This window comes from Heterodontus francisci, chromosome 2 (genome assembly GCF_036365525.1).
Source record: "Heterodontus francisci isolate sHetFra1 chromosome 2, sHetFra1.hap1, whole genome shotgun sequence".
NCBI classification, from domain to species: Eukaryota; Metazoa; Chordata; class Chondrichthyes; order Heterodontiformes; family Heterodontidae; genus Heterodontus; species Heterodontus francisci.
Genome location: NC_090372.1, coordinates 9,175,217 through 9,200,014, shown reverse-complemented (window position 1 = coordinate 9,200,014; position 24,798 = coordinate 9,175,217). Strand labels below are relative to the sequence as shown.

Below are 24,798 nucleotides of genomic sequence, written 5' to 3'. Positions count from 1 at the left end.
TTGTAAAGTGGCCCCATCCCTCTCGGAGATTTCTCCCTTATGAGTGGGGACTCCACACACATACTGCACAGTAGGTGGGAGTGTGCAGTGATATTGCAGAAGGTGTTACATCATCTGCCGTGTGCAATACACACAGAGTTTTCAAAGCAAGCTCCTCCAAGAATGGGCTCTGCCTCGATGCTCCCCGATATTGTGACACTTTTGTAGCTTTAATGCTGTTTTACTCAGGTATCTTGTTTCTATGAACTATTTCAAATAGGCAGCACCAATAGCATTGAAGTTACAGATCGGCCATGTAATTCACAAGTTCATTGCAAACATGGGGCAGGATTTTCACCCCAATATGTGGCAAGAATGGAGGTAGGCAGGGGTGTGATTTTGCACCAAGTGTGCCGGTTTGCTGGAGACCAGATCGGGGGCAGTATAGATACCTGCTCACCAGCAGTGCCAAGGTCGCTTGCCAAGATAATCCATGAAGGTGGTCTGGCAGAAGTGGCCATTTTTTATTCCAGATTTGTTAAAGTTGCTGAGAGGGCACTTCAAGATGGTGGCCCCACTCTCCCTTACCTGCAACAGCAGTCTGCACCTGCTTCAGTGCTGGAGGCCTCCTAGAACCATAGAAAAGTTATGGCACAGAAAGAGGCCATTCAGCCCATTGTGTCTGCGGCCAGCAAAAAATACTAGCCGCCCATTCTAATCCCACCTTCCAGCTCCTGGTCCGTAGCCTTGCAGGTTACAACACTTCAGGTGCATGTCCAGGTACCTTTTAAAAGAGTTGAGGGTTTCTGCCTCCAACACCGATCCTGGCAGTGAATTCCAGACACCCTCCACCATCTGGGTGAAAAGGTTTTTCCTCATGTTCCGTCTAAGCCTTCTACCAATCACCTTAAATCTGTGCGCCCTGGTAATTGACCTCTCCGCTAGGGGAAACGGGTCCTTCCTGTCTACTTTATCTAGGCCCCTCATAATTTTGTACACCTCAAGCTATTGGCCCTCCAACTTCAAGAGTCCACCCACCATCCGTAATTGGATAGCGAGCGCTCTGTCTGAACACTAATTGGCCAATTCAGGGACCATCCGTGTCGAGTGACTGTTCCCGACTTTGCGGGGTCGGGACCACCATTTGACCCCCATGTGGGGGTCCCAACCCAAAACCCAAAATCCTGCCCCTGGTTTCTATGATACACCAGGCTCTGTTCTATTCTAGTGATGTAATGTTTGTTTTTTGAGGAGGAGAACAATTTCATTTGGTGCATTTTTTTTTAATGCTGTAGTACGGAGTGATGCATGTGGCTGATTTGCAATCACTGCTTTCAGTAACCAGTATTTCTTGTGACACTAATGCGACTTCAAAAATAAGTTCAAGTGACGTGAAGCATAAACCATTAAGGGGTATAAAGAGGACATGTGCTGTTTAATGCATAATAGTTCCCTATTTTCTCATCCTCCCCCTAAAGGAAATCATTTTGTGTGTAGCTTTGATTTTCAAAAGGCCTCGTCAGGAGTGGGTACTTTTATTTCAGTGATTAACATTGCTTTTATGTCATTTCAGTGACAAAATGTTCCCGGCATTTGGATTTGGAGCAAGAATACCACCTGATTCTAAAGTGAGCACAGTCGTGAATCGATCCCGTGTTCGTTTCAGAGACAGGGATTTCTTAGCATAAAACTTCCCACTGTTATCATCTGTCGACCTGCGCAGTGAGCAAGTGATGAATGTTACAGGATAATGTAAAAGGGGACTTCTCTTAACATTTGCACATGTGGCTTGTTATATGGAAAGAAATCTCTCTGGTTAATAAGGAAGAAAACACTAGCTTCAATCTTTACAGAATGTACTAGTGACTCATGAAAGTTTGCTCGATCTCTACATTTCACGTTGGCGCCCATTGGGCCCAATTTTAACTCTGCGCAAGAGGGTGTGTTTTGAATGAGTTAAAATCTCGCCCATTGCTTTCATGCATCTATAAACAGAGTTCTCTTCTGTGCCTTTCTTCTCAAAGGTGTGTTAGAAAAAAGAGATGAAACTTGCTTACCATAAATTCAGAAGAGCGAATTTTAACTCTAACCGTTCGTGGGTCAGCTGTCCATTTCTTACCTTACCCCGATTCCTGATTTGTTTCCACCAACTCCAATGGCAACTTAAATCAGGTGGGGAGCAAAGCAATGGCCGATTTGCCATTGCCCTCTTTTTTTTTTTACTGCCTAGGGGTTAAAGTGAAAATCCACCCTCTCTGGCAACATGAGAAAGGACCAGAAGTTAAAAGCTGCAGACCCCATTGAAGCATCAAACCCCAGCTCTCCCATTGTAGTACCTCTCTGTGTCTGAATGTCCCTAATGCTTCTGCCTCTGTTACTCAGTAAATTGTTTCAAGCATTTCTCTGAGCACAGAAATTCTTCCAGGTATGTGTTTTCCTAATTTATGTCCTGAGGTCTTAGTTTTTCTGGTATGATTTGCACTGATTTTATGGATTTTCTTTATTACCAATGCCATCTAAAGTATATCTAAATGATAAACTTCAGGGTTCAATATCTGACAATTAATTAACCAATCTAAATTCTTCTGTAATTTTTTGCTGTACCCTCTAGTTCTACTGCTTTCACAATCCCAGATCTCCTTTTAGATGATAGGACTACAAGAAATATTCCCTCCAGCCTTTATACCTTAGTGAAAATAATGAGGATTTAACATTTTAATTAACTAATTGCAGCATTACAGCAATAAAAAGACATATAGCACAGAACAAGGCAAGAATCTAAAAGGTACAGAATGAAGAATTTGTCTGGAATTCAGAGCTAGCCCAGCATCTATAGAATTACGGCTAGAAATTTGGTTGTCCTTTTCTTTGGGCACAGGGGTAGTGGTGGTGGGGGGGGGGCGGGGGGTTTGCAATTCGCGACCAGCCCGCGCCCATTCAGGTCGAGGTGGGCCGCATGCAAGCTTGGTGTACCCACCTCATTTGCAGGATTGTAGCATGTGGCCGAGCAAGGTTCTTCGCTGCTGCCTTTATCCTAGCGTTATCAGCTGCCACTGCGCTCAGCACGAGAGCCCAGTAGCGTTGTTCAGAAACCACGTGGTGAAGCCAGCCTGCTCCTCTTAAAGGCACCTACCTTTGGAAATCCAAATCTGGAATCCTGGCATCACATCAGCTAGTTGGTGCCATGCAACCAAATTTCTAAGTCTTGCTCGTGAATGTGTAGAATGTGGAGCTGATGTCTGGTTCACCCGTTTCATTATCTGCTCCACTACCCAGGCTGCCTGTTGCTGTCCGTCCAATGAATCTCATTATCTATCTCATCCCATTCGATCCGTTCATGCTTTACTGCATCTCAATATCTGCTTCATTCCTTGCCTCTGCACATCTCACCCATTTTCTTTTTTTTAAGACAAAGCTATTCCTAAGAATATCTGTTGAGAAATTTGCAGAAGCTATGGGATGAATTTTTGTATCCTGATGGGGTATGGGGGAATGTCGTGCTGCTGGCGAGCAGGTTCCCCTGCTCCATCCCACCCCCAAGCCATTTCCCCCGAGAAGGGATGGTTGGGAATGGCAGGGCTAACTGCCTACAAGCAGCGGCTAGCCAATTAAGATACTTAATGGCCTGTTGAGGCCGATCGTCGGAGGCCGACTGGAATTTTCAGGTCCCCGCAGGTGTCAGGAATTGTGCAGCCCCTGGAGGTGGGCTCCCGGCAGCAGACTGGGGGTGGTGGTCTCCCCCTCCATGATGGTGACCCGGCTGCTTAATCAATTTTTTATTTAACATAAAAGTTGGAGAGAGGGCACCTCAAATTGGAGGCACTCTGTCTCTCACATACCTGTAATGCAGGCTGCTGCTTCTTCAGTGCTGAAGGGTCTCCTATTGGTCCTCCAGCTTAACGAGCCCGCCTCTCCTCCTTAATTGGATGGTGAGCCTGCCCTCTGGCAATTAATTGGCCAATTCAGGGAAATTCGCAGGTGACTATTTCCCCCAGTGTGGGGTTGTGACCCCCCCCATTTGCCCATGGTGGCGGGATTCCGAAGCCCACGGGGAAAATCTTGCCCTAAAAATCACTGAGCGAGCCTTTTTTTCAATACAAGCAGCAGCTTACTTTTATTTAACGTCTTTCACACACAGGAAAAAAAAAAAATCCCAAGTTACTTCATAGTGACGTAATCAGAGGAAAATGGCCACCAAGCCTGCAGAGAAGATTCTAGAAGGGGTGACTAAATGCTTGGCCAAAGAGTTGGGTTTTAAGGAGGGTCTTGGAGGTTTTGCTAGAAGTGGCCCTCAGGTCAGGGGTAAAGGGTCTGGGAAGGGGGAGGTGATTGGGTTGTGAGGGTGGGTAGCAGTGGTCAGTGGGGAGGGCAGAGGTTGGGATTGTGGGGAGGGGTGTTGGACAGCAGTCACACTTGCTTTTAATGTAAATTTGGGAGGAACAATTCTGTTCCCCCGGCTCCAAATTCAAGTATTTTTTAAAATATGTTTTTGATGGTGGCCTGCAGCGGATCCTTTAAGGAACCCTCTTGTGGTGATGCATGTAGGCCTGGTTTTTATCTGAGCACTGCTGACACTGGCTGCCTTGAGCAATCCAACTTTGTACAGGGAGCCTCAAAACATGCCTTAGGCCCCTTATTTACATAAGCAAAGGGCATAATGCCTATGTCAGGAAAAGCTCTGGACACTAAAATAAAAGCAAAATACTGTGGATGCTGGAAATCTGAAATAAAAACAGAAAACATTGGAAATACTCAGCAGGTCTGGCAGCATCTGTGAAGCGAGAAACAGAGTTAATGTTTTGAGTCGGATACGACTCTTCTTCAGAACCTTCTGGACACCTTTTTGGGTCAATACAAATACGGCAACTGATGTGCCTCTAGCTGGTAATGAGCATGTTCTACCTGCCTGCCACACACGAGGCTTAATGAATGATAATCGTGCTGTGTGGTCATATTTGTAAGCCCTTATTTTTGTTGCACAGCTAATAATGTGCCTTTCGGAGTTAGTGACATGCGGCGGGTAGTAGGTTGGGGGTCAGTAGGCAATGGATGTATTGCTGCACTGATAGCTGGTGTGGCCTGAAAACTTTGTTAGAAGTTGAAACGTCCATCCTCACAAATGTAACCCACACCTCAGAGTGATTTTTAGGCTGCAAGTAATCTCTGGTTCACACTGCTGTTAAAAACCTTCACTCTTGTGGTCACAGTGTTGGCTGAATGTTTTCGATTAGTTCATTGTCTTATAATCACTCATCGACATCCGTTGATTTCTATGAATAATCACCTGGGGTGACATGCAATGAATTTGCTGTACTCATGTAATCTATTCCTGTCTAGGGAATGGGGCCTAACTCCAGTCGGAGGGTCTCATACTCTGTAACTTATGTCTTTATGACTCTTTTAAACTTAGTGCAATTTAATTTTTTCTGTCAGGGTGAGAAAATTGTCATGGTTTAATTTATGTAAATATTATCCGGATCTAGTATTCTCTGACTATCCATACATCTGTCAAATTCACATCTCCTTATGTGGCTTGGTGTCAGACTTGGTTTTGAAATGCTCCTGTGAAGCACCTTGGGATATTTTATTATATTAATGGCGCTATGTAAATGCAAGTTGTTGTAAACATATTGCACCCGTCTTGAAAGTTGACTATTGGGTTGTTTTACAAAAGAACATTTCATCAGCCCATAGTCTGTAAAGCAAGAGAAGACTCACTTATGATAATATGATTGGTCTTCCTGTAATTCTGTAGTGCTCGGAAGTTATTATGTGGAATTAAATTGGATAGAAGTCCGGCTGAGTTCAGGCTGAAGAAACAGAATGTGCATTACCGGGACTTTCTGTTCATTTGTGAGCCTCTTGATTTGAGGAAATGTTTTCCGTGCTTGCAATTCACACAGGAAATTTAAAAATTGTTTCTGTATGTTCGAAATTCCCATATGAATGAGGAACATTAAAAAAAACTTCCGCAATCCAGGAGACTCCGGAGCAAATGTTCCCAATGTGGCAGAACACTTAGCAGCAAAGCTTCATGCTCCTGTGGGTAGCAATTTTCGGAGCTGCCTGCCTGTGTTAAAGTGCTTTCCAATTGCATTCTTTCATCAGACCTCCTAATAATATAAAAATAAACTGTTCCCATTGCTGCCCTTCACACTCCCTGCCTGAATATGTCAACATCGCAGAATTAAAAAGTGGGCTGCTTAGCACAGTTCACTGCTCCAAAGCAACCATGTGCATGTTTTCTGTTGAGAAAACATGCTGTTTCTCTGTGGGGTCTGCCAGTCTCCTGCCAAAGATCCAGGAGAACCTTCCCATGGAATTTCAGGGCCGACAAGTCATCTTTCTTCGGAATAAGCATTTCGTTCTATTTATGCTTTAATGGCTGTCGTTTAACTGTCCTATTAATGTAGCTATAAAACAGTAGGGACTAGTTTGACTCACGGTTGATCGCTCTTTTTCTAACAGCTTTAACTATACTAAGTTGACTTTTGTACAAATCCCAATCCTCCCCCATCTTTAGTTTTCTTGTACCATTAAACTATTTCTCCTTGTTTTTAGCTTCTTTATAAGCTGCTTATTAACTAGTTGTGGTCTAGGTCTAACTATGTTCCTCTTTTGTTTAGAAACAGAATATATTCTCTCTCCTCACATCCTCATACTATATAATAACATTTATCTTCTGGTCTATTTTTAAACATTTTCCCCAAAATTCACTCTTTCAAAGTCTTGTACCAACACATTATTTTTGGTTTTACCGTTAATAAACATACTTTATATTTAACTCTGAAGGGCTGATTTGAACTTGGGGGTGTGAATCGTGAGGCTGGGGAGGCTGAAGTGGGCAGTGAACTGTCCCCCAGCCCAACCCCAACAAGAGTATGAGGCCTGGAGATTATAACTCCAGGGCTTCGTGTACAGGCCTTGACCTCTAACTCCCATCTAAAGGGAATGGCGTCCCCACTAGTGGACAGGGGTCAAAATTGGTGAGGGGGCAAGAGCACTAGGCCCTGCCCAGTGAATTTGAACTCATCAAACTCAATTAAGTCACTCGACTTAATTGAGGTGTACAAAATTATGAGGGGCCTAGATAGAGTAAGCAGGATCGACCTGTTTCTGAACAGGTCAATTACCAGGGGGCACGGATTTAAGGTGATTGGTAGAAGGATTAGAGGGGACATGAGGAAAACCTTTTTCACCCAGAGGGTGGTGGGTGGCTGGAATTCACTGCCAGGAATGGTGGTGAAGGCAGAAACTCTCAACTCATTTAAAAGGTACCTGGACATGCACCTGAAGTGCCGTAACCTGCAAGGCTACGGACCAGGTGCTGGAAGGTGGGATTAGATTGGGTAGCTAGTTTTATCGGCTGGCGCAGGCACAATGGGCTGAATGGTCTACTGTTGTGCTGCAATTTTTCTATGGTTTTATGGTTCATGATTGGGGGAGGAGGGCAAACCCAGGGCTTGGGAGGCTTAAGTGATGTTTCTGGATCCAGGAGGAGCGGTACCAGTGCAGGTCGAGGTTCAGCCTGCGGGTTAAAATGGAGTGTATATCACAACGATGTTATCGGGGCACAACACTGCTGTTTCAATATAAGATAATCAGAGGGTTAGATAGGGTGGATAGTGAGAGTCTTTTTCCTCGGATGGTGATGGCAAACATGAGGGGACATAGCTTTAAGTTGAGGGGTGATAGATATAGGACAGATGTTAGAGGTAATTTCTTTACTCAGAAAGTAGTAGGGGCGTGGAACGCCCTGCCTGCAACAGTAGTAGACTCGCCAACTTTAAGGGCATTTAAGTGGTCATTGGATAGACATATGGATGAAAATGGAATAGTGTAGGTCAGATGGTTTCACAGGTCGGCGCAACATCGAGGGCCGAAGGGCCTGTACTGCGCTGTAATGTTCTAAAATTCTCTGGGACATTCATGCCTGAATCCATGCAATTAGAAGCAGTGGAAATCATCAACACTTTGGGAACGTGACATGAGCCCCTGACTCTGCCATCTTATCCTCCCCAAATGCAACTGTTCTGCTGGGTGATGAAATCATTCCTTAAAAATCCCAGTACCTCGCCACTGTGAATATCTTTACTTTTGTGACAAGAATTGTGTGGCAAACATTGTATAGCGACTGTGAAGCTCTGTGATTTTAACACAAAAGATTTTGCAGTAACCTAAGTTTTATCTATCAACTCTTTAACGCTCCTTTTTTCCCCACCCCTCCCTCAATCCATGATTTCCAGGTGTCTCATGACTTTGCAATCAACTTTAATGAAGACAACCCAGAATGTGCAGGTAAAACCCAATGGATGAATCTTCTCACATACCTATAAATGCCTTTGTCATCTTTCTTAGCTCTGGGGGGAGGTGGTGTCACCGGACTAGTAGTCCAGAGTCCAGGCTAATGCTCTGGGAACATGGGTTTGAATCCCACCATGTCAGATGGTGAAATTTGAATTCAATTAAAAAATCTGGGATTGAAAAGCTAGTTCAATGGTGACCATGAAACCATTGTCGATTGTTGTAAAAACCCACCTGGTTCACTAATGTCCTTTAGGAAAGGAAATCTTACCTGGTCTGGCCTACATGTGACTCCAGACTCTCAGCAATGTGGTTGACTCTTAACTGCCCTCTGAAATGGCCTAGTAAGCCACTCAGTTCTCAGTGGCAATTAGAGATTGCCCACATCCCACAGACGAATAAAAATTTTTTTTTTAAAAAGCTAAATACAATGTTTTGATGGATCTATTTGTTCAAAATGTTTGTATCATTGGATGGAAATTCCATATCTGCATCCCAATGTCAGACTGCTTTCTCATTCTATTTTCTTTTGTTACTTCAAACACCATCAGTTGTAACAACTGCAGAATCAGATCTTTGTCTTTAACGAGCTCATGTTGCACGATCCAACATGAGTACTCAGTCAAATCATATGACACAATTCCATTTATATGATTCTTTATTATTGAGTTCACTAAATGATCTCAGGTACCAAGCTTTACCATTCTAGCCATACTACAACAAACGGTGGTTTGCTCAAAACACTGATACAAATTCTACCTTTGATCTCTACATGTCATGCACGCTAACGTTAAATTGCAATAAATGAAAAGACACACAGTGCAGACTTCAGATAACATGGAATCAAGAAGATACACTCCTGTTCATCGGTTTCTCCCAATGATTCCGTTACCATGGTTATATGGTCCTCCCAAGCATTATTACTTTATTACTATAAACAGTGAGTGAACAACATGTCCCACACCCACAAGACATGGGTGAATGACTTTCTCATTCCTTCAGCTTCTCATCCTTTACAAAGTTCAGCAGAACTGAAAGATGTTTTAACCCATCGTGTGCTGAGCCCAACAAACAGCCCAAGACATTGAGATATATGGGTTGCGTGAAGCCATATTCTCACACCCAACACTTTATGAACAAGAGTTCAAACTGATATGGATAAGTACTGAAGAATATTGAAGCAATTGTTTTTACCACTTACTCATTCTCCTACCTGACTGTACTTTTCGACAAGGTATACAAGGAGTTGTAGAAGCTTATCAGAAGTGCCTTCCAAAAATCCAACTTTATGGACCAACAAACATTGCCCCAATTATCCAGAAGGTGGCCAGTTCAGCTTCAGAGGAAATGCATACCAAGGAAGCAACAGTAAGTAACCATCATGAATACTACACAGGGTCCCAAACAATACACAACAGAAGGGGACCATCTCTTACTTCTCCAAAACATAGGGGGCAATTTTCTCCCTTTGCCCCACATACCAAAATTAGCTGGTGGAGTTCCTCCCCTGACCCTCTGGCAGCAGATTTGGGAAATGTTAGTGATCACAGTTTTTGTTCTAACTATTGTCTATCAGGTTACTGATAGTGCAGCTCCCTCTATATGGAATAAAAATTCTTTGTGCACTATTTTAATGATTTGGTTTATTTTGAACGAATTAATGGCTTTTTAAAAATAATACACCGAGGAATATCACCCCCGCCCCCCCTAATCAAGCGAAGGGAAAGTCCTTGCGCAAGCAGAATGTCCCTGATGAGGCAATTGGACGACAGCATTTTTCAGAGAATAGATTGTATCTCCTTTAGCTTTACATTCTCGCTAATCTCTTCCTGGCTCCACTCAATCTCACGCCGTTAAACCTGTTAATTATTTTTTCTGAATTATCTATCTGCAATATAGGGTTTCTTTGAGAAGTGTTTATTTTTAATCAGTCTACAGCTAGTCCATTCTACATGCAGTCCAGCTTCCATTACTATCTCAACCTCAGCCAATTGTCTCATGTTCAGTGAACTCTATAAGGGGAAATATTCCTTGGTGCAATCTGCATGTTCCATCACTCTTGTCTATCAGGTAATGTCAAGGGTAAGTGGATAAGTAGGGAGATCCACAGAGAAATTAAGCTAAAAATGGATTTTACAATGTAGAACATAGAAGCAGGTGGGGGGCATTCAACCCACTGAGCTCGTTCCACCATTCAATTAGATTATGGCTGATCTGTGTCCTAACTCCATATACCCACCTTTGCTGCATATCCCTTAATACCTTAAAAACTATCACTTTCAGTTTTAAAACTAACAATTGATCAAGCATCAATTGCCATTCGTGAAAGAGAGTTCCAAACTTCTTCCCTTTTGTATGTAGAAGCGTTTCCTAATTTCACTCCTGAAAGGTCTGGCTCTAATTTTTAGACTCTGCCCCCTAGTCCTAGACTCCCCAACCAGCGGAAAGAGTTTCTGTCTATCTACCTATCTGTTCCCCTTAATATCTTGAAAACTTTGATCAAATCACCTCTTAACTTTCTAAATTCCAAAGAATACAGCTCTACTTTGTGTAGTGAAGTAGAGAGCAATAATCAAATAACTGGGCATAATTGAAGGCAGTATGAGGAATGCCAGATGACAATTGGTAAGTAGGTAGCAGACAGTTGCAGTGATAATGGCAAGGTTTTGCTCCGTTACATTAGCGGATGTAAAAAAAAATTAAAGACTGCATAGTTCCATTGAGGATTTATCAGGGTGGGTTAGCTGTGAGGATAACCAAAAAGATATTTAGCATCACTTCATGAGAAGTAATTGTCGAAGTGATTTTCGCTAAGGTGAATGTATTTAACATTGAGACTGCTGCAGGACATGATGCCTTTTATCCCAAGCAGGATGATAGAAATGGGGAGAGGTTAGATTCGAGCCACTGGTTTTATTTAATAACTCATTGAGGTCTGGGTTGGTTCCCGTGGCTTGGAGGAAACCTATGTCATCCCATTATTTATGAGGAAATGATTATGAATTTTATGTGTGTGAGCTCTACCGTCCGATTCATCTCAAATTGTTGTATAATCGCTTCAAGAGTGATGTCCCTTTAAGAATGTATGCTAATGAGCTAAGTGCCAGGACGTAGTCATGTGACTAGGAACCAGAGTCACTCTGCAACTGTACATAGTTTGCTCTGTATCATATATAATAGTTAGCTGTTCATAAACCTGTTTGAGATCTTCAAAGAATTGGAATCAATGTAACTCATTGTGTTACCCAAGATAACACAAAGAACACAAGATGCAAATAACTCATCCAATCACATTGAAGTCAACGCTTTGTCATTTTAAAAGCCTCAATCATATTTCCTCTTAAGACTGTGGAGTAGAGATTTGTATGTGTTGCACCTGTGTCTCAGGGATAAAACAGGTGCATTGCAGACAAATTTAGTCATAGTACAGCCTGCGTTTGGCCTCCGCTAAATTATTTGGGCCTATTTTATAGGTGTCCAGGACAGTTGCCCAAAACAGGCATTAGGCTCCTTGTATATATTGATTAGGGAATTAACACCAGTTGAAGGACCCCTCTGAAATTTTTTTTACTATGAGCAGAGCAGGTGCTGCACCTGTCCAGCTCAGAATTCCTCAGTTTTAAATAAAAATTCCCCAGGGCTTCCTGCTGTCCAACATTTCCACTATCACCGGCCGGCCAGATTGTGTTTCATGCCAGGCTATTGGGCAGGAGATTCGGCTCCACGGTCCACATCACACCCAGGAGTTAAAATCTCTGCCAACCGAGTTTCAATATTAAGCCAATGGCCACATACAGTCAGGGCTGTAGAAGCTGAGAGCTGGATTTTAGTTCTGGGGTCGAGACCCCGACATTGGATCTAATTCTGGGTCCTGACCCTGCATCGTGCTGATGGAGGGGGGGTGCAAACGGGGCACCTGATGCCCGATGTGAGTTTTTAACAATTAGTGTCCAGGGACCATGCTGGCCGTCCAGTTAAGGGCCAATAAGAGGCACTCCAGCCCTGAGAGATCGGCAGTCTCACCCCGTCAGTTGTGGGAGCTGCTGATATATGCAGGAGAGAGAAAGGGGGCACCTCAAGATGAAGGCACCCTCTAAAGACTTTCTTAGAACTTGAGATGAAAATTGGCAGCAGCTGCCAGGTCGCTAATGTAGAGGGGGAGCCCCCTCCACGGGGCGGGTGGCCTGTGGCCGCAGCTGTGGACATCTCGCGATTGCGGCCACAGGGGGTTCAGAAATGGTATGGAGTGCCTCCCCATCCCCCGCCACCTGCCTGCCGCTGGAAGGCTACTACGTCCCTGCACCTTGTTTAGGCCGCAGCGGGAGGCCCACAGGCTAACTGGAAAATTCCAGAGCGGCCTTAATAGGCACTTATTGATGCCTAATTGGCTACCCCCCACTTATGGGCAGGTAGCTATTTCCCCCCTCCCCCATCCCCCGACCGTCCCCCCGCCCCGAACCAGCATGTTAAAACCTACAGGTATAGCAAGTAATTAGGAAGGCGTTTGGTATGTTAGACTTTATTACAATGTGTAAGGAAGTCTCACTACAATTATACAGGGCTTTGGTGAGACCACACTTGGAGTACTGTGCACAGTTTTGGTCTCCTTACCTAAGGAAGGATATGCTGCCTTAGAGGGTTTGCATGGACGGTTCACTAGACTGATTCCTAGGAGAGAGGGATGAGCGGGCTGTCCTGTGTGGAGAGATTGAGTAGAATGAGCCTTTATTTTCTGGAATTTAGACAAATAAGAGGTGATCTTATTGAAAAGTATAATCTGCTTTTAATTGTAACTACAATTAATACTCAGCTCTCCATTTAATCTTCCATTCAGAAGCTGGGATAATCTGTTTACATTGTATCATCCACAACTATGTAGTGTTGGTGAAATATTTGAATAATAGCATCAATGTTTGGGATAAGCCAGTATTGTTTAATGAATGTTGTACTTGTATCCAGCTGGTAATTGAACTATTTTAATACTGCTGTATGGCAGGAAACGTTTATAACAGGATGTCTAGTTTGACTATCCATTCTCAGATGCTGAGTGGAGAAATGGGGGGCTTGATTTGCAAATCGGGGTCAGGAATCCATCGCCTGGATAATTTCCAAGTCCCGGCCCCGCTCTGTCTGCACCACTCGTGTGACGCAATCTTCAAATGTTAAAGCCCTTATTGGGCTGGAGGTGACCTCGGTGCCCAATTAGTGGCGCTGAGATCTGCGAGGAGGCGGGAGATGCCTATTGGAGCAGGAACCTCGAAGGCAGACGGCAGCTATGACGGGGCCTGCCTGCCGCTGCCTTGCACAGGAGAGGAGACAGGATTTTGGAGGGCCAGAAGCCTCAGCACTCAGAATCAGCCAGGTACAGCACACAATCTCGCAGCGAAACGCTTGGTGGCGAAAAAAATTTCCGTTCCTTAAAAGAAACTTTGCAGCTGCCCACATTGAACCCCGATAGCTTTGTGTGAACATGTGCCAGCCTCTTCAGGTTTGGAGATTCCACTTTGAAAATCGCCTCCTGACCCTCCCCAGCCCATTAACAAGCTCCTCGAGGAGCTTAATGAGCCGCTAATTGGAGACGAGCCGGATCCCGGTTCCCGCTTTCCCTTTGGAAATTGCATCGCGTTCCGGAGGCATTTGGATGAATTGATGCCCTCCCGGAATGCAATTTTCAATCGCTGCTCACCCCGTCCTCCATTTGAAAATGCAGCCCGCGGTGTCTCCCATAATGAATCTCAGTAGGCAGCTTGATGTGATGTGTTCCATGGCCTGGGACTCATGGCCACAATCACACTTTGGGCCGTTCCCCCATCTTCCACATGTGGAGCAGGCGGCCATGGTCCACGCCCTGTGCTGATTCAGTTGAGCGCTGTCCACTGTCTCCGGGGAGGTCGAAGCCAAGGCCCTCTGCTATTGGCTCGGTGATGAGGTTTTGGGTTTTTAATGCTGCATCTCTCCCACAATTCTGTCCATCTGGATAGTGGGTTGATAGCAGCTGCATGAATATTAGCTGGTGGTAGCGGAACTAACTGTGTCTGGCTTCTTACCACACTGATTTGATTAACGCAGGACAGTTCCAATTGCCAATTTAGGCATCAAAAATAAAAAAAACTAAGCGGGACAGAAGGGATTCTTAACTGCCTCCCCCTAACTCCCCCCAGTTTCTGCCAGGCTGTGGAGGGGAATGGGTGGAGAGTTAAAATGGTTATTGCTGCAGCACCTGTGACCTTCATCCAATTACATGCAATTCACAAAGTGTGTGAACTGTTGGCAACAGGTTAAACAGGAACTTTCTAAACCCGTTTTAGAATGACAGGTTATAAAAAATAGCTGGAACTGAGAACAGCGTGTGGGATTACTTAACGATTGAAGGGAAAAGTTTCCTCCAGGCACTGTGTGTAGAAAAACAATCATATTCCTGATAAACAACTTGATGGTTTTGTTATATATAAAGCACAGAGGGAATTTTTCTGATTAATGTCCATATTGAATAGAGGGAAAAGCATCTCAATTTTCTTCACACAATGAATTGTTGTGATCTGGAATGCACTGGCTGAAAGGATGATGGAAGTAGATTCAATAGTAACTTTCAACAGAGAATTGGATAAATACGTGAAGGGACATTTTTTTTTTACAGGGCTATAGGGAGAGTGCAGGGGAGTAAGATTAATTGAATAACAATGAGCTGGCACTGGCTCAATGGGCCGAATGGGGCTCCTCCAATGCTGTATCATTCAATGATTCTAAATATCTTTCTTTTCTTTGACAGCAATACTTCATCCTTCTGATTCTGACAGATGGGGTGATCACGGATATGGCTGATACCAGGGATGCTATTGTCCACGCTTCCCACCTTCCCATGTCGGTGATCATCGTGGGAGTTGGAAATGCCGACTTCAGTGACATGCAGATGCTGGACGGAGACGACGGGATTCTGCGGTCCCCAAAGGGTGAACCCGTTTTACGAGACATCGTTCAGTTTGTGCCGTTCAGGAACTTCAAGCATGTAAGTGGGACCTCAGCTTTGTCCCAGGACGGGCTCCCTGATGTAGGGCGTCCTTGTGTTATTGAACAGTTTGCTGGGTTCAGTTTTCACATCTCCGACAGTATAACATGGGGCGGTTAATGCTAGTTCTGATTCATTGACTTTATTATTGATTTATGGAGAGTTGGGAATAAGGATGGAAATTAATCAAACGGTCAGACACCATGGGCTGAATTTTCACCATGGAGGCGGGAAAAAGGAACCGAGTTTGTTTTCTGGTCAGAAACCCACCTCCAGTGGGAAACTGATTAACATCCCGATTTTCACATGGGGAAGCTCTTAATTGATATGGAGACGGGTTTCCTGTCCACTTAGAGCCAGTGGGGGCGGGTACGGGGGTGGGTCAGGTGAAGTATGGGACTCGTTTTGACTCCCTACAACAGCCGTCACTGAGGCTGCTGATTGTCCTGAAGGAGAGATCTGCGGTTTGAGCCAAAGCCGTCCACTTCAGAAGGAAGTGAGATGTCACGCGGAGCTGGAGGCTTGGCACCTGGGGCAGGGCTACCCCTCACTTCATTGATGCCAACCTGGATCTAATACTGGAGGCTGTGAGGGAGAGGAGGGAGATCCTCTTTCCGAAGTGTGAGAGGAGGGGGCCACCAGGTCTCGTGAAGCACTGAGTGGGTCATGGGTTGTGCTGTTACTGTCCGTGTCTCCTGTTCTCCTCTCTTTGCACTGTATAAATGATGACACGTTAAGCCTGGGACTGCTTTTATTGCTGCCATGACAGGAAACAAGGTATGAGGTGGTGAAAGAGATAATGGAATCCTCCATGGTGAGGGCAAAGCCTCTGGGCAGATTTGCTTACTTCATTGGCGGTGAGTGATTAGATGCTCCAGGCTGTGTCTTCCATGCATGTGTTAACACAGATATCTCAGACTCCTTTCCATGCCATGTCCCTCAACCTGGGTTAGAGGGGCTGAGGTGAAACGTTCCTGGATCAGGAGATTCCTGGCATCCTCACAAGCCCATCATGCCCTGAGCCGTACCCAGCCACCCCGTTGTGCAGCTGGGGCATCTCCCTGTTCAGCGTCGTCTCCCTCTGCCTCTAATTCCTCCTCCTCTCTTACCTCCTGCTCCCTCCCTTATGAACTGTCTCCTTATTGTCCTCAAGGTCGACACCTCTCTGGAGGACCAGGTAATGGAGAGTGCAGCAGACCGCCACAATGAGCGAGACCCTTGCAGGAGAGAATTGGAGGACATCGCACAACCGGTCCAGGCACCGGAATGGAATCTTCAGAAGCCCGGTGGCCTGCTCAGTGGTCATCCTGCTGAGCAGGTGACTTTGGTTATATTGCCTCTGTGCCTTTGTCTGGATCTCCTGTAGACGGGTCAGTAGCCATGTCTTCGAGGAATTTCCCTTGTTCCCCAGGATCCATCCACGCACTTTGGGAGTTGGAGTGAAGATCTGAGGCTGCTTGTACTGCCGAAGGATGAAGGAGTCATGGCAGTTGCCAGGAAAGGAGCGCACATATGGAGGAAACTCTTGTTCAGTCACAGATCTGTTGGATGTTGAGGGAGTAGAAGCCCTGTTGGATCCAAGCGGCTAATCACTGGGTGCCTTGGTGATCACATGGGTGCATTCGATGATGCCCTACACCAGGGGGAATCCAGTGATGGTGGCGAAACCCACTGCCCTCTGTCTTTGTGAGGCCGTGTCTGACGTTAAATGAATGTACTCTCCAGCTCTGCCAAAGAGGGCATCAGCGATCAGCGAGATGCAGTGCTGTGCAGCCGTTTGCAAGATGTTCCACAGCAGATCCTTGGAAGGATCCATAAGTCAGAAAGTTTAAGGCCACAGTGACTTTGACAGCTGCTGACAGTGCATGGCGACCAGTGCTGTGATGTGTAACTTTTCATACCTAGCTCTCAAGGGAGACACAGAAAGACATGTTAGCCAGATGATTGAGTCCTTCCCTTTCTTGCATTTTTCATGGAGTCCTTGGCACAGGTTGAGTCATTTCTTCAGGCGTCTACTTTTTTGGAACCTAGTTTATGGAAAGGTCAAATTTGTCTCTGCGTTTATTATGTTTTAAATTCTAGTGTGTGGTGGGAGAAGAGCTGTCATGGTGACTGTTTGCCACGGAGTGGTGAAGTAAACCAGGCAAAAATGATGCTACGGAGATGGTTCTCTGATTTGATTGGTTGAAAAAATAGTGGCGTGCGATCTAATGATCTGGAATTTGATGTTTGGTGCATCAATGTTGTTGCTTGAATTTTCTCTACAACACAGCGGTACCAAGCACATTGACAAAGATTCACATCTGCGCACAGGCACAAGATTTTAATTAGTACAGAAACTATGGTATTAACAAAATGAAAGCATGCAAATGACAATTAAATGTTGAGCTGTAATGGCATTAACATCTGTCACAATGATCAACAGAAGATTATAATGAGAACATTGCTTTATAGTTAGAATTACAAGGGAGCTAAGGGCCTTGTACACACTTTATTCCATCTATCAGATACGACATTAAATTAAGACACCATTATAGATCCCATAACGCTCGACCAACATCACGAAAACAGACTATCCAGTCATTGGTCTCTTTGCTGTTTTTGGAACCTTGTCGTGCACAGATTGCCTGCTGCATTTCCCTACGTGAGCAGACAAGCACATATTCACAACAATTCTTTCTCTCCTTCCTGACTTCTTCTCTTTCCCTTTTTCTTTTCATTTATTACACTTCCACGTGTACCTGTTTACACTGAAAAGGGGGCTCCCTTTAACCACCGCCCATAATGGGTGTGGAGTTGGTCAAATGGCCGCTCACCCGCCTGAAGCCAGAAGTCAAAGGCCCAAATCATTGTCATGTTTGGGCCTCAGCGGCAAGACTCGGGCAGGTTGCCAAGCACTCAGTAAGTGCTGGCTGGCGGGCAGCTCACCCCAGCAGGGAGTGAGGAATTTAGTGGCTTTATTGAGGTTCACCCATTGGCACAGTATTTTTGCGAAGCAGAGTTCCAAGTTGGCAAGGTTCCCCCACCCCCATCTCACCCCTACTTCCATCACCTGACTGATTTTCCACTACCACCCACCCATTTTTCAGAGAATTAGGCAGGTAGGGATAGGGAATCACCTCTGCCCCCGGCTCCCTACCCCGCAATATCTCTCTCTCCCTGTGCCTGTTTATCAAAGAGGTGAAACGTGAGCTGTCTATAGCATTCAGCAACTTCTGAGAATAGATCAAAACTCGCTATGTCTTTGGATCATATAAAAAGACTGTGGGGTAGTAAGTGAGATGTAGAATTAAAGATATGAGATGGGAAGAGGATAGTGAGAGGCAGAAAGGAGAATTGAGGAAGATAAATTGGGGACTGAATTGGGGAAAGAGAGGCACAGAGAAATCAGAGTAGTGAGAAGGATGGGTTGGAAAGAAGAGGGAAAGCGGAACAGCTAAAGAGATGAAATCTGGAGGGTGTGAGATGAAGAATAAAAATAGCAGGAAATGTGGGATAGAGAGAGAAATGGTGGATGAGATATAGAGAGAAGAAAGGAGGTAATAGAATGAGGGGGGGTTATGGTTGAGAGAGAGATGCGAATGGAGAGAGATGCAGGCCCCAATCTTGACAGGTAAGAAGCTCAAAGCTGCTACTGGGGGTGAGGGGTGGGATTGTGGTCTGATCCTGGGGAGATGGGGTTCCGATCCCCAACCCAGGAGGTCTTTGTGCTAGGTGGTGGTTGTCCAGGTAGGTGGAGTTTGAGGGGCAGGGGGAAGCTCTTCTGCTCCCCCTGGCCCACAAGCAGTGCTGTAAAGGCACTAGCATTTCCCCAGAGGGTCCTTACCTCCCTTCAGCTTCTGGGTTTCCCAAGGGGAAAACCAGCTGCCAGAGTTAAAGCTGCAGAGCAGGTTAAATCAGAGGCTGTCAACCTTATTAAAATATTCAATTGGCCAACCCACCTCATAGGAACAGATTAGCTGCCCACCTCTTGTCCCACCTCCATTAAATCCGGATGTGAGCAGGTTGGGGTCAGATTTGAGATTTAATAGGTTTAACATCTCACCCAAACCCAACTCACCCCTTTTTGGGGGGCTATATTTCAGCCCGTAGATTTTGAGATGGCATGAATGATGGGGAAGGAGACAGGGAGATGGGTAGAGATTTTGCACACTTTACACATACATGCAATTGAGCAGGAAAGAAAGCAGCGTAAGTGTTATAGGAGATGGGATCAAAGATTTCCTGAGGCTGGGGATGAGCACCCCTCCTTAACCAATTCCTTTAATAAGTGCATTTACTCATTAAAGGGCTGTGTTCCCATGGTGACACAAAGCAGCAGAATATTAGTATACCAACAAGTTCCATCAGGAAGTGGTAGGATTCAGGTGTACACATGTGATTCTCCCTGTAGCAAGCTCCCAGTCTTAATGGGACCTTTGTAAAGAGGTCCACATTAAAAAACAAGGCAGCTTCCAACAAGATAAGAAGGAAAGTTTGGAGGACACGTTATTTTGCTCATATTTTAAACACTCACATTTGTTACAAGTCAAGAAGAACTGCAGACTGGATGAGAATCTGCAAGTTACTGCTGTAACCATTTTCATATTTGCTTCCTCCAAAGATTAAACATCAAAGTACTTAAAGCTCCAGACTGCAAATCCAACACAGTAAATATTTAATGATTTGTGCATCACTGCCTTGAGTATGCATGACTAATAAATGCAAGTCTCCCACTTTGATTAATAAAAAATGTAATAAATATTATACCTGCAGAATATTCAAAGAACTTTTCTGGCTATCACAATCAAAAAATGACTGCTTACGTCAAACATTTGGGTCTGATATTCTGAGACAAACTTCCATTTGTATCTGTTTTATATATCAATGTCCATCCTGTGTAAAATGGCAAGACATTTACAGTAAGGAGTAAACTAGAGGGTTGTTTTGCATCGAAGGGGTTTATTTAGGGCAAACCAAACCTGAGATATCTGATCTCGGGCAAATCCAGCTGCTGTGTAAATATTTTAAAACTTGTCCAATTCAGAGCTCCTGATGTTTGATTTGCCACTTGCTGCTACTTCCCTGCAGACCAGGTAGATTCAAAAGGCATGTGCTTTGATAGTTTGGAATTACTTAAGGGCATGACTCAGAGAAAAAGTTATCAGTGTGGTTTCTAAATCCTATTTTTTGTGCTAATTAAGGTGAAGACCACATATGCATCCAGCATTAGCTCCATTCTCCCTCTTTTCTGTCCTGATGACATGCCTTATTTCCAATATGTGAGGACTACACCCACTGCACCACTTTAACATTTCCTGCAGTCGTCACCTTCATAGATTCTTTCACTGACACCAGACACAATTTAGTTTGAGTTCATGTTGAACTGCAGAGCTGGGTTGTAATTGCTGAATCTTATTTATTCACTTAGTTTTCTTATTCAGTTATGCAGGGAGTGACACAGTTCTTCAGGTCGTGGTAAAATACAGAGAAACTAAGTCTGTGTTGCTTTGTAGGTTGTACATACTTGCAAACTTCAGCATTGAGGGTCTTACACAGCCTTGACATATGTGCAGGTCTTTACTTTAACACAGTCACGAGTGTCAGAGCAAGGGTCATTCCTCCTCGAAACTGTGTTCTTGACTATATAAATACATTGCACTGGTTTTGATCCAGTGTTGAAGGGGCAGTTGTTAATCAGTATCACTATCAATCCCTACATTTGCTTTGAAGATGATAGTAGAACAGTTTTGAGTACGACAAAGTGCGTTACCCATTTTAGGAGATCACAGACGCTGATGTGACAGGGCTGGACATATCAGATTTTTTTGTGGGATGGGAGTTACAGGAAATTGCACAATCTTGTGCATGTTACATAAACACAAATGGGTACAAGATTCTATGAGAGTGAAGCTCAAATGCCTTTAGTAGTCATTTCAATCCCCCAAATGATCTTGATATCACTCCCATGATATCTTTGATTCGAATGTCGGCAGTACAATTCATAGGAAGTTACTTTACCATTTTGAGTTTCTTTTATTCACTTACAGCAGCTGATATAAATCAATATTGATGAGCCTTGAGCTTCACACTGTTGCTACATCATGAAAAACATACTGAAAGACTATTGATTGTAACAATTACATGCTGGGAAAACTGTTCAGTGTACGCTGTGTTGTGCTTAGCAAGGTTAACATGGAGTAGTCATGGATTGCGAATCAACTATAACCACTGCTCAGCTAGTTGAACAATAAATGTATGAAGCTTTCTTTTGTGCATCAGGAATTGAAACTCAAACAAATTTTATTTGACCTTGGCCTGCCAGACGGAAATAAATATTTCTGCAAGATTCAAGAATACTTGAAAGGAATCCGCACTAAACCTATGTGTACTATAGCCAAAAACAATGAAGCCACTTAATAAACACAGACACAAATGCAGTAATCACTAAAAGTTTATTTTTTAATTACCATAAAAGTGTAAATAATATAGTTATACGATGCATTATAATAGTGTCCATCAGAAAAATGCCATACTTATTCACACAGTTCAGTCAATATAGTGGCGGTTTGGATTATTCATTGTAGTGATGGACATTGCAAAGGTTATGAAGTTGCTACAAACCAGAATTATCATTTAGCTGTTTCCATTGTTCGGCTGCATTCTCAGCTGAGGACTTTAAGGGTTCAGAAATACACCATTTTATGCTGTTTTCCTTGGGGGGGTTCTGCTATTCTTCTTCCACAGTCTCAGTACATGAGTGGGAGATCCCTCAGAGAAATGAAGGGTTGTGCTGGGAACTGTGCATAGGTGACGTTCAAATTAGATTAGATTAGAGATACAGCACTGAAACAGGCCCTTCGGCCCATTGAGTCTGTGCCGACCATCAACCACCCATTTATGCTAATCCTACACTAATCCCATATTCCTACCAAACATCCCCACCTGTCCCTATATTTCCCTACCACCTACCTATACTAGTGACAATTTATAATGGCCAATTTACCTACCAGCCTGCAAGTCTTTTGGCTTGTGGGAGGAAACCGGAGCACCCGGAGGAAACCCACGCAGACACAGGGAGAACTTGCAAACTCCACACAGGCAGTACCCAGAATCGAACCCGGGTCGCTGGAGCTGTGAGGCTGCGGTGCTAACCACTGCGCCAATGTGCCGCCCAAATGGGGCAATTGAAATAAGACCTGCTGACTTTCACTGGCCTGGATTTCACGATCAGACAAATGCTGGCCACGACGGTCTGGTGATTTCTGGGCTGTGGACTTCCTGTTACCCAATGGCAGTCTGAATCTGGCATCAAGTGAAGGGGATCTCCAGGTGTCCAGAAGCAGTGATGCCATCATGCAGAGTAAGCAGCCAATCACATTGAAGTATTCTCAGACAACAAACCGGGAAGTAAAACATGCATGTATATTTTACTTAAATAAATGATTAAAACACACACATGGGATTAAGGCAGAAGCTGAAATGACATAAACTTAAAATTATTTTAAAAATACATGAATTTTTTTTTTTAACATAATGGAAAAATTTGACATTCCACAAATATGAAATTAGTTTTTCAGGACCAGTGGCGCTGTTCTGCAGTAATTATGAATTTAGTATGCTGCTAAAAACCCGGTTAAACCTAATTTAACAAGGAGTACATTTTTCAAGGGTTTTTACTGTGAAACTAATAGTGGGGGTTTTCATCAGTTCACTGATTTCTAATTGATTGCAGACTGATGGAATTTCAACAGTGCACCCTATGGAGAAACTTAGAATCATTGACAGCAACTTTCTGGATTTCTGCATTTAACTGCGCAGGTGGGGACCCTAGATGTTGCTGTCAGTTTCAGAGGAGTAATGATGGTGGACGCTGACAGTTTCACCATCATTACTACCGTAAAATCAGGGCCAAAATTTATAAGCTATTGTACAAATTATAGGGAAGCATTTCTGAAGGGAGAGAAATTTAATTGTAAAGAGCTGCACTCATTTATATAGCGCACCAAAATTAATGAAGATCTCCGCTATTTGGAAGAGAAATGCAAGTATGAACAATCTTCTTATTACTCCGGAGAACTGACAGTTGATAAAGAATCATTCAGTTGACATAAACATCTGGTTCATTTCCGAGAAGCTCCAGAGAATTAGTTTGTATTAGGATTTGTGCTCACTGGACTGAGCATTGTTTTCAGTGCTGGGTATCGACCTCAAGCAATCAATGACGCCTTTAATTTCATGAGGGTTTTCACTGTGACTTGATCCATGCAAAATTACAGAAATCTCATTCATTTGGATTGCATGCAAATTGGATTAATCAGTACTGACTGGAATGGAAGCCGGTTACTTAAAGACCCATGATTAATGTTAGTGAGGCAGTCCTTTGCCATACCTGAAATGTTGGGTTTGCGTGAGGCTGTAATCACAGAATGGTTACTTCACAGAAGGAGACCATTCAGCCCTTCGTGTCTGAGCCAGCTCTCTGCAAGAGTAACTCAGCTAGTACCGCTCCCCTGCACTTTCCCCAGGGACCTGCACATTTTTTCACTTCAGATGCTTATCCAATTTAATGAGAAAACCCAAAGTCAGAATTCCCCTCACAAATATAAACGAATTTGATACATTAACTAAACTGTGGGGGTGGGGGCTAGACATTGTTTCACATTGGTAGTATCCTCCCCCATTTTATAACTTCCCCCTAACATAATAGTCCCCTTTAATTCCTAAATAAGACAGGACTATAATCTGTTTATTTTCTTTGCAGGCATCCCCGGCTGCTCTCGCAAAGAGTGTCCTTGCTGAGGTTCCTAACCAAGTGGTGGATTATTACAATGGAAAAGCAATTCCGCCAAAATGTCTGTCGGATTACGAGTCTTCCCGAACACTTGCACCGTAATACTTTAGTGACCTTCTACTTAGTACAAATTATGATGCATAGCACGTCTCAGTGACTTTTAAAATGAATAAGAGAAAATATTTTGCATGTGTAGCCACAAGGCTTGCATTCTCCTAAGCTGTTGTACTGTTGACAAATTTTTACAAGATGAACTACTTTGCATAACAGCATGTCGCCTTGAAACGTATCAGTATCTGTTTTTTATACAGGTTTATTGGGATTTTACTAAATTTCTTAATATTCTTACACTGTAAAGCATTTTGGAACATTTATTGAAAGTTGATTGTGAGCAGCATTGGCTCCATCTGTTACTAATGATGGATTTTTCAGATGCATGGACTGTATTTTGCATGTCTATAATAAAATGACACTGTTTTCCATTTTTTGTCCTTTTCTTATGTGGCAGCAGATTCTCAGCAAAAGCAGTTAACACTGTATCAATTCAATCTCGTAAAAAGAGTTGGATAGATACTTGGTGAAGGATATAATTTAAGGTTATAATAACAAACATAGAGGTACTCAAACACATTTTGAAATACAATGGTTATATTGCGACTACAACCATGTCATCTCTGTAATGAATAATATAGATTGGAAGGTTAGTTTGATATTCTGGAGCTTCACTATTCAAGAG

At 43.7% G+C, this 24,798-nt stretch overlaps 1 protein-coding gene across 6 annotated transcripts in view; it reads left to right on the top strand.

The window, feature by feature from the left end:
* The window catches only part of cpne4b (copine IVb), a 379,388-nt gene extending 354,844 nt beyond the window's left edge, over positions 1 to 24,544 (top strand). For all 6 annotated transcript variants that reach the window (XM_068054266.1, XM_068054259.1, XM_068054275.1 and 3 more), the window contains 5 exons: positions 1,553 to 1,607; positions 8,226 to 8,277; positions 9,518 to 9,651; positions 15,053 to 15,289; positions 24,033 to 24,544. In XM_068054266.1, the coding sequence (XP_067910367.1) occupies positions 1,553 to 1,607; positions 8,226 to 8,277; positions 9,518 to 9,651; positions 15,053 to 15,289; positions 24,033 to 24,164 (610 nt within the window). In that variant the 3' untranslated portion in view covers positions 24,165 to 24,544. The remainder of the gene's footprint in view (positions 1 to 1,552; positions 1,608 to 8,225; positions 8,278 to 9,517; positions 9,652 to 15,052; positions 15,290 to 24,032) is intronic.
* Positions 24,545 to 24,798: the final 254 nt, after the last annotated feature.